The following is a 15,379-nucleotide window of genomic DNA, read 5'->3' on the forward strand; positions in this document are numbered from 1 at the left end:
ATCTCTAGAACTTTTTCTTTTTTTACTTTTCTTTCTTTCTTTTTTTAACATATTATTTATTTATTTATTTGTCAGAGAGAGAGAGCACAAGTGGGGGAATGTTAGGCAGAGGAGGGGGCAGGCTCTCCGCTGAGCAGAGAGCCCAGTGTGGGACTTGATCCCAGGACCCTAGGAGCATGACCTGAGCCAAAGGCAGATGCTTAGCTGACTGAGCCACCCGGGCGTCCCTCTAGAACTTTTTCATCTCAAGATGACATTCTGTATCCATCAATGCATTCACTTCCCCTTCCCCCGCTTTTTTTTGTGGTGGTGAAATACACGTAAATAACATTTACCATCATGGTCATCTGAAGTGTACAGAGTACATTCATGTGGTTGCGCTGCCATCACTACCTTCCACTTTGCAGAACTGAATCCCATTCAGGGGTGCCTGGGTGGCTCAGTGGGTTAAGCCTCTGCCTTTGGCTTGGGTCATGATCTCGGGGTCCTGGGATCGAGCCCTGCATCGGGCTCTCTGCTCAGCAGGGAGCCTTCTTCCTCCTCTCTGCCTGACTCTCTGCCTGCTTGTGATATCTCTCTCTCTGTCAAATAAATAAATAAAATCTTAAAAAAAAAAAAGAACTGAATCCCGTTCAATAATAACTGCCCATTCTTTCCAACCACCATTCTACTTTCTGTCTCTAGGATCTCGACTACTGTAGATACCTCATATAAGTCTAATCATATGGTCTTTGTTTTTTCCTAACTGGCTCATTTGATCAAAATGTTCTCAAAGTTCATCCATGTTGTAGCAATTTTCTTCCTTTTTAAGGATGCATAACATTCCACTGTATGTGTAGACCACATTTTGCTTATCCATTCTTCTGTCGATGGACACTTAGGTTGCTTCCGTATTTTAGCCACCATGAATGATGCTGCTGTGACAGTGTTGAACACCTTCTAGAACATAAAGTTGGATTGAATTTTTAAAAATCTATTCTGCCAATCTCTGTTTTTTGATTGGAGAGTTTACATTTATTTTTGTATTTTTAAGAAGATTTTATTTTTAAGTAATCTCTACACCCAACATGGGGCTTGAATCTACAACCTCAAGATCAAGAGTCTCACACGCCACTGACCAAGGCAGACAGGTGTCCCTGGAGAGTTTACATTTAAAGTAATTACTGATAAGGAGGGACTTAACTTCTGTCATTTTGGGTTTTTGTTCCCTGTATGCCTTATGACTTCTTTATTCCCCATTTCTTGCATTACTCTCTTCACTTCTGCTTAGCTGATTTTTTGTAGTGAAACATTTTAATTCCCTTCTCATTTCCTTTTGTGTATATTCTATAAATATTTTCTTTGTGGCTACCATGGGGATTACATTTAATATCCTAAAGTTAAAACACTCTAATTTGAATTTGTACCAGCTTAACTTCAACACACACAGAACTCTGCTCTATATAGTACTGTTCCCACTTCCTTAAATTATTGATGTCACCAAGTGGCATCACTATACATTGTGTGTCCAAAAATAGAAACCAATAATGCTTTTTATGATTCATTAGTCTCTTAGATTATGTAAGAAACAAAATGTGAAGTTACAAACCAGAGTTACTATGATACTAGCTTTTAGGCCCAATAATTCTTTTTTTTTTTTTTTTAAAGATTTTATTCATTTATTTGAGAGGGAGAGAGAGAGAATGAGAGGAGAGATGTCAGCGGGAAAAGCAGACTCCCTGCTGAGCAGGGAGCCCGATGTGGGACTTGATCCAGAATCATGACCTGAGCCGAAGGCAGTTGCTTAACCAACTGAGCCACCCAGGCACCCCCAATAATTCTTTTGTAAACAAAATGTATTAATCTTTTAAATCATGTACAAAACAAAAAAACAGACTTACAAACCATTTTTATGATAATGCTGGATTTTGTAATTGCCCATATATTCACTTTTACTGAGATCTTTAATTCTTCCTATGTCTTTGAGCTGCAGTATGTGTCCTTTCATTTCAAGCTACATGACTCTCTTCAGCATTTCTTGCAGCACAAGTCTAGTGATGAAGATGTCCTCAAGTTGCTTTTTTGTTTTTGCTTTTGTTTTTAATCTAGAAATGTCTTAATTTTCCCCTCACAGTTGGAAGGACAGTTTTGCCGGTTTTAGGATTTTTGTTTGTTTTGTATTTTTCCTTTTATCACTTTGAATATATTATTTCACTACCTTTGGACTCTAAAGTTTCTGATGAGAAATCTGATTGTAATCTTATTGAGGATTCCTTGTGTGTGATGAGTCACTTCTCTCTTGTTATTTTTAAGAATCTTTGTCTTTTGACAATTTGGTTATATTCTGTCTAAGTGTGAGTTTCTGAATTTATCTCACTTAAAGTTATTTGAACTCTTTGGATGTCTATAGTCATGATTTTCATGAAACTTGGGATACTTTTGGCCATTATTTCTTCAAATTGTCTTTCTGCCCTTTCTGTCTCGTTTATCCTTTGGGGACTCCCACAATGAGTATGTTCATTTACTTATGGCATTCCACAGGTCCTTTAGGCTCTGTTCATTTTTTTCATTTTTTTCTTTCTGTTTTTTGGTAATTTCAATTGTCCACTCTTCAAGTTCACTGATTCTTTCATCTCTCTGCTCAGATCTGCCTTCGAATCCCTATACTGAATTTTAGTTTTTTAATTTTTAATTTAATTAATTAATTTATTTAAAGATTTTGTTCATTTATTTGACAGAGAGAGAGATCACAAGTAGGCAGAGAGGCAGGCAGAGAAGGGGGGGGAAGCAGGCTCCGTGCTGAGCAGAGTCCAATGCGGGGTTTGATCCCAGGACCCCGAGATCATGACCTGAGCCAATGGCAGAGATTTACCCCACTGAGCCACCCAGGCACCCCTCCTTGAGCATTTTTGAGATGATTTTTTTTTGTTGTTTTTTTGTTTTGTTTTGTTAAGAATTTTACTTACTTATTTGACAGAGAGATAGAGAGCACAAGTAGGCAGAGTGGCAGGCAGAGGGAGAGGCAGTCTCTCCATTGAGCAGGGAGCCCAATGTGGGACCCAATCCCAGGACCCTGGGATCATGACCTGAGCCAAAGGCAGACGCTGAACAACTGAGCCACCCAGGCACCCCTGAGATAGTGGCTTTAAAATATTTGTTTAGTAGGTTCTCCATGTGGTTTTTCACTTCTGTTGATTTTTTTCCTTTGGATGGGCCATACTTTCCTGTATCTTAATATTAGTTTGTAATTATTATTAGTAGCAGTTTTTTTTTTAAGATTTTATTTTTAAGTAATCCCTACACCCAATGTGGGGCTCAAACCTACAACTCTAAGATCAGTAGTCACATACTCCACTGACTGAGGCAGCCAAGCACCCCTGTTATTAGTAGCAGTTCTAAAGTGACCTTACGAATTGCTTCACTTTTTCAAATTTCTGTTTTTTCACATGTCGGGTGGAAATTGTGACATTTTGTCAATTTAATAAGTATTTATTGAGCTCCTTCTGTGTGGCCTCCCAATTTTTAATACCCTATCTAGTGAGATATGAGGTCTGTTTGAGAAGATACTGTCTTTATGGGGCCATGAATATAAGGCTCAGAGATTGCTGGACAACTAGCACAGGTCAGAAATGACTCTGTACCCGTTTCCAGGTCAGGCTTTGAAGAACTGTTATCTTCCACTTCTTATCTCCTGGAACACTCACTTTTGGAATTCAACCACCATGCTATGAGGAAGCTCAAGCTGCCATGGAGAGGCCCACATAAAAAGGAACCAAGCCCCCAGTTTAAAGCCCTGGGTGAGTTCCCAATTGACAGCCAGCACCAATTCATCAGCCATGTGAGCGAGCATCTTGAAAGCAGATTCTGTCACTGCTGATGCCACTAGAACAGAGATGAGCTTTCAATTGTATCACCCGGTTTTAAGAATTAATTTATTTAATGTTATTTAAAGTCTGTTTTTTAGAATACAACTGTCTGAAGAAATATAAAGTGAGCCCCATATATAATTTTGTATTTTCTAGTAGCCACATTAAAAAAGTAAAAAGAAACAGGTGAAAATAGTTTTAGAAACCTGCTTCAGCCTGATATAAATGCCATAATTGCAACATGCAGTGAAGAGTTATTTATAAACTATTTTACTTTTTTTTCGTTCTAAGTACTTGATATTTTGGGATGCATTTTATACTTAACAATCACATCTCAATGCAGACTAGCTACATTCCGAATGCTTACTAGCCACATGTGGCCACATGGAGCTAAAGGACTCTAGCCACATGTGGCTAGTGACTATATATTGAAGAATACAATCTTGGAATGAAAGATTTGGAAGGCAAACTACTACATCTCTGCCCCTATTTTATAGAAAGGGAAAGCAAGGCACAGAAGGAGGAGGTGACTTGTCCAGGGTAATGCACTCTCATGGATTAAGGGTTGCCTCCCTCCCCCCAAAAAAGATTTGTCCATGTCCTAATTCCTGGAATTTGTGAATGTTATCTTATTTGGAAAAAAGTTTCTTTGCAGATGTAATTAAGTTAAAGATTTTGACATGAGGAGATCATCCCAGATTATCTGGGTGAGGCCTAAATCCAATGACCTGTGCCCTTGCAAGAGATTCACAGAGATGATTAGACAGAAGTCGAGAAGAGAGGCACAGAGAGAGAAGTTCATATGAAGATGAGGGTGAAGATGGGGCGATGTGACCACAAGCCGGGGAATGCCGTCGGCCACGGGGACTTGGAAGAGGCAAGGAAGGATTCTTCTCTGAAGCCTCCAGAGGGAGTGGGGCCCTGCAGACATCTTGATTTTAGACTTCTGACCTCCAGAATTGTGAAAGAATAAGTTTCTTTTGTTTTTAGCCCACCTGGTTTGTGATAATTCATCACGGTACCCATAGAAAGCTAATAATATATACGACAAGGTTGAAGCTTGGACTTAAGAGATCTGGGACCCCATTCCTGGCCAGCGCAACCTGTGTCTCCATTGCCTCTGAAATTTTTCAAGTGGCCAGCGTTCATTCCTTTATTAGAAGAGTGGACTGTACAGGACTCTGGTGACCTAGAGGGTCCATGACAGATCTCTAGGGAGCTAGAGTCCTTTAGCTCCATGTGGACCAGCTGTCTTGTCACCATCTCTTGCCTCACCTACTTCAATGATATCAACTGCTGCTTCTCCCGCTTCTGCTCTATCCCCTCTTCAATCTCTTTTCCACGTCGAATCTGGAGTAATCTTAAAAACAATGAGAGTAACAGGGGTGCCTGGGTGCCTCAGTGGGTTAAAGCCTCTGCCTTCGGCTCAGGCCATGATCCCAGGGTCCTGGGATCGAGCTCCACATTGGGCTCTCTGCTCAGCAGGGAGCCTGCTTCCTCCTCTCTCTCTCTGCCTGCCTCTCTGCCTACTTGTGATCTCTGTCTGTCAAGTAAATAAATAAAATCTTAAAAAACAACAACAACAGTAACAAATAAACAAACAAAAGGCAAACAAGTCATCAGGCCACTTCTCCACCCTCCACTGTCCAATAGCCTCCCGTTCACTGGAATAAAATCAAAACTCCTTACAAGTCTTCAATGCCCTGCTACCTGATGGACCATGTTTTGTACCCTCTGTCTCCCGTCTCTCCACTCCAGCCACAGAGGCCTCCTTGCTACTTCTCCAACATGCTGAGCACTCCTTTCCTAGGTCCTTTGCATTTCCATCTGGAACACTCTGGAACACTCTGCCCTCAGACAGCCCCCTGGCTCACCCTTTCACTTCATTCTTAGACATCCCTTGATCAGAAAGGGTTTCTCTCGGGTGCCTGGGTGGCTCAGTGGGTTAAGCCCCTGCCTTCGGTTCAGGTCATGATCTCAGGGTCCTGGGATCGAGTCCCGCATCAGGCTCTCTGCTCAGCAGGGAGTCTGCTTCCTCCTCTCTCTCTCTCTGCCTGCCTCTCTGCCTACTTGTGATCTCTCTCTGTCAAATAAGTAAATAAAATCTTTAAAAAAAAAAAAGAAAGGATTTCTCTGGTTGCTATCACTTTCCATTCCTTTCTTATGCTTTATTGTTCCTTATGGCATCGATCTCTACACCACCTAGTAAGGATCTGTTAGTTTATTAGGTTATTGTCTGTCTTCCCCATTAGACGGTAAGTTCCATGAAGGCCAGGCCTACTGTCTGTTTTATCCAACAATGTGTGGAATAGCACGTAGCAGGTGCTCAATAAATTCATTGCTCAGTGAATGAAGAAATGCATGAGTGCATGGAGGAAGGTAGGGTCCATGTAACCATATCTTGTTTCCTAGAGAAGTCAGAATCTGTATATTTAGGTGAAATTCTACCAAATATGAACAAAAAAAAATTGGCTGGCTAAAAAAAAAAAAAAAAAACCAAAAAAAAAAAAAACCAACCAAAAAACACCACACACACACACAACCCCACCCAAAAACATCCAAGGGCTACCAGTTTGAGACCCCTGCTCTAGGGAACTGGGAGCAATGGGAACTGTGTTCCCTTATCCTCAGGTGGGGCAGCCCCCCCAGGAGTCCAGTGTTTCTTTGGGATCCACCAGCCCTTGCATCTCCAGGCTCGGCCCCATGAGGTCCTGTTTGTTGTTACAGAGCAAAGTCACCCAGAGCCCTTCGTTCAAAAGGCAGGATGTGGGCTGTAAGCCACCAGCTCCTCCGTTCAAAGGAAATCTGCTTCAGCAGCAATGTCTCCCGGGATGTTTTCCCAAGCGTCCCTGGTTGACGAAGGGGCCTCTTCAAGGACTAATAATAGACAGGCACGTCCAATTTCCAAAACATGTCAACCTTAGAAGTGAATGCTATTTTTTCTTCCTTACCTTTGAATTACTATGCGGCAGAGGGACATTCTATTGTCACAGCCATTGCTCTCCATATGCAGCCTAATAATGACTTACCACTCGGTAGCTTCCAGGCGACATCGTCATGGTGGGACCTGAGCTTCATTAGGCAGAAGTTCAGAGTAGCTGGTTCACCTCCACCCTGCTCCCCTTCATGCCTTTATCATCAATATGCTTTGCACTTAGGCTGACCTAACCTCCATTCAATGGAGTATGACTTTAGGTGTGTATCTTCATCGCTCTGAGCCTCACCGTCCTTACCCATCAGGAAAATTCGGGACTTACACAGAGGTGTTGTTGCAAGGACTCAGCAGGACGATGCAAGTACACAGGACACCTGTCTAGCAGTTGATGATTCCTATTACTGAATACCTACAGGACACAGTGAGCCGGAAGAGGCAATGTCCCTGAAGCTTTCATTCACTCACTTATTCACATAATCACTTACTCATTCAACTAATGTTTCCTGAACTTTGAGGAGGGGTCGGGCATGGAGCTTGGCTCTGATGGCACAATGGTGAGCAGTGCCTGCTCTCAGAACCTAGGTCTAGTGAAGGAGTGCATAGCCTAATGCAGTGCCATGTTCCCAGAGGAACGTAGTTCCCATGGGGAGGGGGACGGGTGTTGAGACACTGCATAGACAGAGCCCTAAATCACACTGCAATATCTACTTATGTAGACAATTACCATATTTTGGTTGCCTTTCCATCCTTCGGATTCCACCCCAGGAGAGCGTCCCACTCGGATGTTGGTGTGTCTCTAGCATCTCTGGTATATTCGTTAATCTGTCTTTAACAAATAAAAGAAGGCTTCAGATGCAGATGTTTTGGGCAGGTGGCAGCATCTGTAGATATCTTTTCCTATTCAAACTCAGAAACCAGACAGACTTTTTTTTTCTTTTTCTTTTCTTTCAGATGGTGCACAAATATGACCAGGATTTGTGAAGATGGGTCCTCATCCGCCCCGTCTTACAGTTGAGGAAAGTGAGTCTCTTTGGGGAGGGGATGGACAGAAGGTAGAGAGTTCAATTCTAAACGCTTGGGCAAGCAAAGCCAAGAATTGCTTCTCTCTCTCTATCGATATATAAAATAAGATTGCTCCTCCCCTACCTCTGCAGTACGTGTGTGCGTATGTGTGTGTAAGTGTGTGGAGCCACAGGCCTTTCCGAATGAGTGACAGCGGGAGCCCATCCCTCCCGGAGACGCGTGCAGAATGACCAATGGAATGGATGCGGGGTGGTTGGGTACCAGTCTCTGCAGAGGCCGGGTGGAATCCATCGCGCCCACCCTTGCCACCCTCCCCACCCCCTAGTCCCCGTCGGTCCTTCCGCTCCGGGCTCCCCCGCGGGTCACACCCCAGGTGCTCACCCCCTTCATGTAACCCCGGGCCCCAGGAGCGGGTAGGGGGCGAGGCTCAGGTCTGACGATCGCAGGCTGCAGTCCCCGCGCCGCAACGCTGCGGCTCTGAACACTTCGCTAGCAGGCCGGCAGCCTCGGGGCGCCAATATGTAAAGCAGCTGGCGGCGCTGGGCGGGGCCTGGGCGCGATGCAAATGAAGGAGGCGGGCCCTGCCCGGGGCTCCGCCTCCCTCCCCCGCAGCTGGGGCCAGCGGTGCCAAGCGCAGCTGGACGAGCGGCGGCAGCTGGGCGAGTGACAGCCCCAGCTCCGCGCGCCGCGGCGGCCAGAGCCGGCGCAGGAGAAGCGCCTGCGGCCCCGGGCGGCAGCGGCGGCCGCCTCCTCGCGCGCTTCCCGGGCCCGCACCCCGCGGTCCCGCGGCCCCGGGGCCGACACCTTTCGGCTCCCACTCCCCGCGCGCAAGATGGCTGACCCGGCTGCGGGGCCGCCGCCGAGCGAGGGCGAGGAGAGCACCGTGCGCTTCGCCCGCAAAGGCGCCCTCCGGCAGAAGAACGTGCACGAGGTGAAGAACCACAAATTCACCGCCCGCTTCTTCAAGCAGCCCACCTTCTGCAGCCACTGCACCGACTTCATCTGGTGAGAGCGCGCCGGCGCAGGGCACCTTTCCGGGGCCCCGAGGGCAGCGCCGCGCGCCGAGCCCCCTCTCTGCGCCCCCGAGGCGGGGGCCGAGCGCCGGCGGACCCCGCGTCCCCCTGCTCCCCGCTCCGGACGCCCGGCTACACAGCCTGCGGCTTCCTCCTCCCCGGCCCCAGACGGCCGGCCGCGCGGGGCGCCTCCTTCCCGCTCTCCTCCCGGCCGCCTCGGGAGCGCCCCGGGGCCGCGGCGCGGGCCGGTTCTCCACCTGCCGGGAGCATGGGGTGGCTGTGTCCCTTCCCGGGAGGGCAGCGCCTCGAGTGCCCGCTCGCCCGGGGTTCCCCGTCTCCCCGCCTCCTTCCGGGCTCGCGGTGCCCGCACCCCCTCCCCTCCTTTCCGGGGGCAGCGCCCTGGGTGTCCTCTCCATCTCCCTGCGGGCGTGGGGCATCCTTTCCTCCCCTTCCGTGTCTCCCGCCGTGGCGCCCTGGGTCCTCTCTTACTGCGCTTCCCTGCGGGCCAGGGTTCCCCTTGGCACTGCTCAGTTTCCCCCTCTCATCACTGCGGGCACTTTTCGCCCCCAGCTCTCACCCCGTCCCTCTAGGCTTGGGGAACCTTCTGTCTCTTCCCAGCTCCCCGGGAAACACCACCGCCGCAGGGTCTCTCTCATCCTCCCTCTGGATGCGTCTTTAACTCTTCTCTTTCCCCGAAGGTACTCGGGCATCTCTGTGGGCACATCTCCCGCCTGCTACCCCCCCCCCCCCCCCAACTCCCCGCGACGGAAACGCTCCCCCCCATCCCGCCACCTGGTGGTCGTAGCCTCCTTTTTCCTGCCTTTTGAGGGGAGGTGGAGGTTACAGCAGACCTCCCAGCTGCCCCTTCCCCCAAAGGCGGAAGACTCTTGGGCACCCGCCTGTGGCTAGGAGGTTGCACCTGGGGTAGAGGGGCCGGGGAAGGGGGGTGATGTGGGGAAACTGGCTGGTGGCTGGGCCCCTCCGGCTACCTGACGTGCCTCTTTCTGTCTTTGCAGGGGCTTCGGGAAGCAGGGATTCCAGTGCCAAGGTAGGCTGTGGAGCTCTGGGAATGACCTTTCTGGGAAGGGATGGTGAAAAAGACTTTCTAGAAGTGACTGAATTAGGCAGAGAGCGAAGGAATCACATTTGTCAGAGAGACCTACCAAGCTGGGAGAGCACCACCACACAAAGGCCCTTTGAAGGGGTGTGCGTGTATGGGGGTAGTGATGCGCCATCCGGGAAAGGTGGGTGGAGCCAGAGGCCCTACCTGCCAAGGAAGGGCATGCACCCTTCCTTCCTTCCCAGCAGCAGAAGAGTCAGATCCTGTCTCCCAAGCCTATCCTGCTTGGCCAGTCTTGCTTCTGGAGGATGCACGCCCAGGGGTCACTTTTGGGAGGACCCCTCCTCAATTCCTTCATACTTACCTTTCCTCATCTCACAGAGTAAGGGTCTGCTTCCTCCCCTGCTTCACAGAAGTCTCCACAGGTGGCTGCTGTGTCTGCATATGGTGCATCCCCTTGAAAGGGGACTGTGGTTGTCCCCCCGGCCTCCTCCCTCTCTGCAAGAGGTCTTTCCAGATGGGGTGCCTCTCAGATGCTAGTTTAAATTTGCCTTTTCTAGCTTCTGGCTGCATATAGGAAGGACTCCAAGTGATTGGCTACCTGGGTCCTCACACCTGCTTTGAGATCCTTGACCCCAGCCAGAGAGGTCCAACCTAGTGGTGACTTAAACATGTAAGGTGGCCTTGGCCAGCTCTGGTCGCCAGTCTCCAGGGTCAGATTACCTGTGGACTTGTTCAGCCCTTAGGCTGTCAAACATTTTTTGAATTTGATGTCAACATTTAGAACTGGGAGATTTTACATAGATACCCGAATTTCCAGCTTCAAGTTTGCAGAGATTTGGTCCCACTTTCTTGTTGCAGCAATCTTTCGGAGCTATTTTCATAGCCGGGGCATGCACTCACCCTTTCATTCCAGTCCTCAACCGGGCCTGCTTCCCTCCGATCTGGCTCCTGTAGGCATTTGAGTTTGCAGCTTCAGTCCTGGAGAATTTGTTTGTTTGTTTTCTCCCCAATTTTTGGCAAGGTGTGGTTGAGTTTGGTGGAAAATGTCTCATTTCTGGGGTGTGTCGTAGGCGCACGTGTGCTGTCCTGGGCTGCTGGGTCTGATCAGGAGAAGAAAGCATTAAGCGTTCAAGAGTCAGAGACGTGACTTAGCTGGGTCTGTTTTGGTGTAGCATTCCCCCCTCCTGGGAGAAGTCAAATGATCCCTGGTGGGTGTGGGTGGCATTGTCGGCTGCACAGGATGCTTGCTGTGTGGCACTGCTGTCTTCTGAGACTTGTGGCAGGTTCCCTCCCTCACCTGCGATCCAGGGAGGACTTGGCCCATCCAGTGAACCCTGAAGACCAGCCTCTCTTACCCAGATGAGGAGGAGCCCCAGGCTTGCGCTCTGCACCTGAGGACTTGAACCTGAAGGATCATTAACATACACTGTTACATTAGTTTCAGGTCTGCCCAAATCCCTTGAAAGTGGCAACAGCTTAGAACCCCGTTGCAAACAGTTGGATTGATCCTAGATACCAGTGGTGTCTTCATGCTGGAATGCATAGATGTTCTCTGAGGTTACCTTTCACTTTCATGAATCAGTTTCTGTCTCTGTCGCTTGCTGGGGTCAGGGGTGAGTTTGAACATTTTTGCTGCTGCTTTCCTTCCCTCCTGCTCAGCACTTACTCTTGCCTGGGGATTCAGGCACTCTGGAATGTGTAGGTGATGGCAGGAGATCCTGTTTTTCAAAGCCTGGAAAGTGGTAGGAATTTTCTGGTGTAGTGAGAGTACAGCAGAATTAAAGTTTTTAATCAAATTTAAGCAACATTAGAGGTAGTACTTTTTTTTTTTTTTTAATCCCCTTTCTTTGTCTTCTCTCCCTGAGACGCAGTGTGGGGTAGCAGACATCTGTACAAGCCAGGGGTAGGTCACTGTGGGTTTGAATCCTGGCTTTGAGACTTCCCAGCCATCCTGGTTAGCTCAGATTCCTTGTCCATAAAATGGGCCTAGTAACAATACGTACTTAAAAAAGTTGCTGAGTGGGATCACCTGGATGGCTCAGTCAGTTAAAGGTTTGACTCTTGGTTTCAACTCAGGCCGTGATCTAAGGGTGATGAGATCGAGCCCCCATGTCGGACTCCATGCTGGGGTATGGAGGCCGCTTAAGATTCTCTCTCTTCTCCCTCTAACCCTCCCCTGCCACGTGTACGTGTACTCTCACTGTGCCCAAAATAAATAAATAAATCTTAAAAAAAAAGTGCATCTGATTAAAATGGGATCCACATTTCACAGAGAATAGGTAAGGTTATGTTCTCCCACCTCCATCAGTGGTCCAGAGCCCAGGGTCTTAGTTCCTTTCAGTTTTCTGCTCCACCATGCAGGAGTGACCCTTATCTCATGGTCCGAGAAGGATGCTAGACTATCCGGGCAGCACATCACATTTCTGGCAGCGGGAAGGGGGAAAGGGTAAAAGAAAGGCCAAGGCCACATGCTCCCTGTCCCTTCTGGAAGTTGCTGCAAGATATTTCTGCCTAGACGCCAGGAGCTACAACTTAATCACGCACCCGCCCCTTGCTACACAGGGGTGCGTGGACCCTGTAATGTTAATTTCAGGTAACCATGTTCCTGGCTACAAGTTAGGGTGTGTGTGTGGGGGGGGTGTTTCGTTTGAAGTAGAAGAGGAGGAGCACTTGGGTCGTGAAGTCCATTGATCATTAGACTCTTGATTTCAGCTCAGGTCATGATCTCTGGGTCATAGGATCGAGCCCCGTGATCAGCTTATGCTTAGTGTGGGGTCTGCTTAAGACTCTCTCCCTGGCCCTCTGCCCCTCCCCTCTGCACTCGGGTGCACTCTCTCTCAAATAAATCTTACAGAAAAAAAGTTGAAAGGGAGAGGGGACATAGGATGATTCTAAGGCAGGGAACACATCCAGCCTCCTTTGTGTTGTCATGGGAATTGGGGAGGCAAGGATGGGTTGAGGGAGAAAGACGGGAAGTCTATCAGCCATGGGGAACCAGGGATTTCTGTGTGCCTAAGAATAGATTTCTTTGCTTTTGTACTGCTAGAGCACAACATTCTAGATTGACTGCCACAGGATTTCTCTCCTTTGGTTACCACTCTATTTTCTATAAAACCACTCTCTGTGAGGTAGTTTAAGACTGTCTCTGATGGGGCACCTGGGTGGCTCAGTCAGTTGAGCATCTGCCTTCCACTCAGGTCATGGTCCTGGGGTTCTGAGCTGGAGTCTTGCATTCAGCTCTGTGCTCAATGGGGAGTCTAGTTCTTCTTTTCTCTCGCCCCACCCCTGTTTGTCCTGTGTGTGTCTCTCTTTCAAATAAATAAATAAATAAAATCTTTAAAAAAAAAGTATTTTTCTGGTGAGGGGCACTGGGGTTGAGGATCCCTATTATGAAATTGACTAAATTCTGGATGAGAAGTAGGACCCCTCAGAGAAGCAAGGCAATCTTTTCTCTATGGTATTCTTTAGAGGACCCTAGAACCTTCCTTCGTGAGTTAGTTGTAATGAAGACAAGCCTTTGGGTGGAATTAGACTCTTTTTTTTATTTTTTTAAAATTTTATTTATTTGACAGACACACAGCGAGAGAGGGAGCACAAGCAGGGGGAGTGGAAAAGGGAGAAGCAGGCTTCCTGATAAGCAGAGAGCCCGATGTGGGGCTCAATCCCAAGACCCTGGGACCATGACCTGAGCCGAAGGCAGACGCTTAACAACTGAGCCACCCAGGCTTCCCTGGAATTAGACTCTTACCCCAGGAAACTTTTGCAGTTTGGCAGAGAGAAGAACTTTTTCTTTTAAAGGAAGTCAACTTCAGTAGGAATTGGGAGGCAATAAAATCTAGAGATTCAGAATTTAGAGCATGGGGTCGGTGTCCGATAGAACTGCGTTTGAATCTCTACTTTGCCACCTACTTGCCCTGTAAGCTACGGGTAGGTCATCTGTAGTGGTCTCAGTTTCCTGATCTGTAAAATGGGAGCCATTAGTACCTAACTATCTCATAGGGTTATGGTGAGCACCAAAGTGTGAGAGACATATCCACAGTCAGTATCCGTGACTCTAAGTGAGATGATCATTATTACTTGATTCATGGTAGGAAACTGTCGAAGTGTGACAGAGTTCATTTTGGAAGTCGTTGAATGACTAGGCTGCTTTCGTGTATTTAGGCAGGTTTTCCTCTCAGGTGTGTTTCTTCATAGACTTTGGGTAACACCAGTGTGTGCACTGCTCAGCATCTGGGCCCAGCCAGCCAGGCTCGTTCAGATTGTCTTTTCTCACCCTTTCCTTGTGAGAAAGATCTCAACTTCTCAGGGACAGTCTAGAAAAACCCCAGCATACTAGTTTTCTGACTATGAAGCTCTAGCAGGGATGATTATAATGAGTAAACCAGCTCTTCCCTTTCCTGTGTAGATCAGAAAACATGTTTTTTAACTTTTTAATCGAAGGTATTCTTTAATAACCCCAAATGTTGAGATACCTGGGTGGCTCACTTGGTTAAGTGTCTGACTCTTCATTTCAACTCAGGTTATGATCTCAGTGTTGGAAGATGAAGCGGGGCATTGGGCTCTGTGCTGGGCGTGGAGCCTGCTTCAGGGTCTCTCCTTCTCCCTCTGTTTCTCCCCACCCACCCTCTCTCTTTCTCCCCTCTCTAAAAATAAAATGAAATGAAATAAAATAAAATAAATAAAATAAAATAAACAAAACAAAACAAAAAACCAAACAAAAACCACAATCAAAGCTGTATCCAAAGTTAATTTTATTTTTGGCACAGTTTTTCCTGGCAACTTACAATATATTTTCTGGTTGAACTTTTGCAGTAAAATCATAAAGAGGCAGTCACTAAGTCAGGCTGCAGACTCCTGGAGTTTGCTTCTCTGATTTCATTTTCTTCCCTTCCCAGAAGCAGATCCCAGAGGACTGGGAGTCAAACTCCACTCACCTCTTAGCTGTTTCGGAACGTGTCCTGAGGGTTCTATGTGGAGAAAAGGCAGAGGCTTTTTTGACTTGGCATTTGATGTTTTGACTTTTATTTTTTCCACCTGACGTGGGATTTCAGGCCCAAAGTCCCAAATGAAATAACAATCTTTAGGTGAGTTAATTGCTGGATCTTAAAAAGGAGGGCTGAGGTGTTGGAGAGGCAGCAGTGAATTCCTCTTGCGCTATAAGAGGTCTCAGGGCAAGCTGGAAGCTCTGTCACTGGGCAACAGAATACTTTTCTAAGTAAATACGGAAAATACGACCTTTGGAAATGTAGTGGATAGGAGGCACACACATTCTTATAAACTAATTTTAAAAACATGGTATTTCTGAACACTAGCAATGCTGCCAATGTATTGTCCAGAACCATATACAACACATTTATGGTATACTTGGGTCAGGAAAGGAGAAAGTTATTGGTCAGAGGATGAACCAAAGGTTTGAAACAATATATACATATTCTTGTTCCTGGAGCCCCTCACCATTCTTTCTTTCTTTTTCTGCCTAGCTTTCTGTTTCTGTCTCTGC

At 47.3% G+C, this 15,379-nt stretch overlaps 1 protein-coding gene across 4 annotated transcripts in view; it reads left to right on the forward strand.

Moving 5' to 3' along the window:
• Positions 1 to 8,288: 8,288 nt before the first annotated feature.
• The window catches only part of PRKCB (protein kinase C beta), a 322,427-nt gene continuing 315,336 nt past the window's right edge, over positions 8,289 to 15,379 (forward strand). For 2 of the 4 annotated variants that reach the window (XM_082714811.1, XM_082714810.1), the window contains exons 1-2: positions 8,294 to 8,808; positions 9,833 to 9,864. In XM_082714811.1, coding sequence (XP_082570937.1) covers positions 8,636 to 8,808; positions 9,833 to 9,864 — 205 coding nt within the window. In that variant the 5' untranslated portion in view covers positions 8,294 to 8,635. Of the gene's footprint in view, positions 8,809 to 9,832; positions 9,865 to 15,379 lie in introns of all 4 variants that reach the window. The other 2 variants (XM_082714812.1, XM_082714813.1) reach the window with 2 other exon arrangements.

The sequence above is a fragment of the Mustela nivalis genome, assembly GCF_964662115.1.
Source record: "Mustela nivalis genome assembly, chromosome: 19".
Taxonomy (NCBI): Eukaryota; Metazoa; Chordata; class Mammalia; order Carnivora; family Mustelidae; genus Mustela; species Mustela nivalis.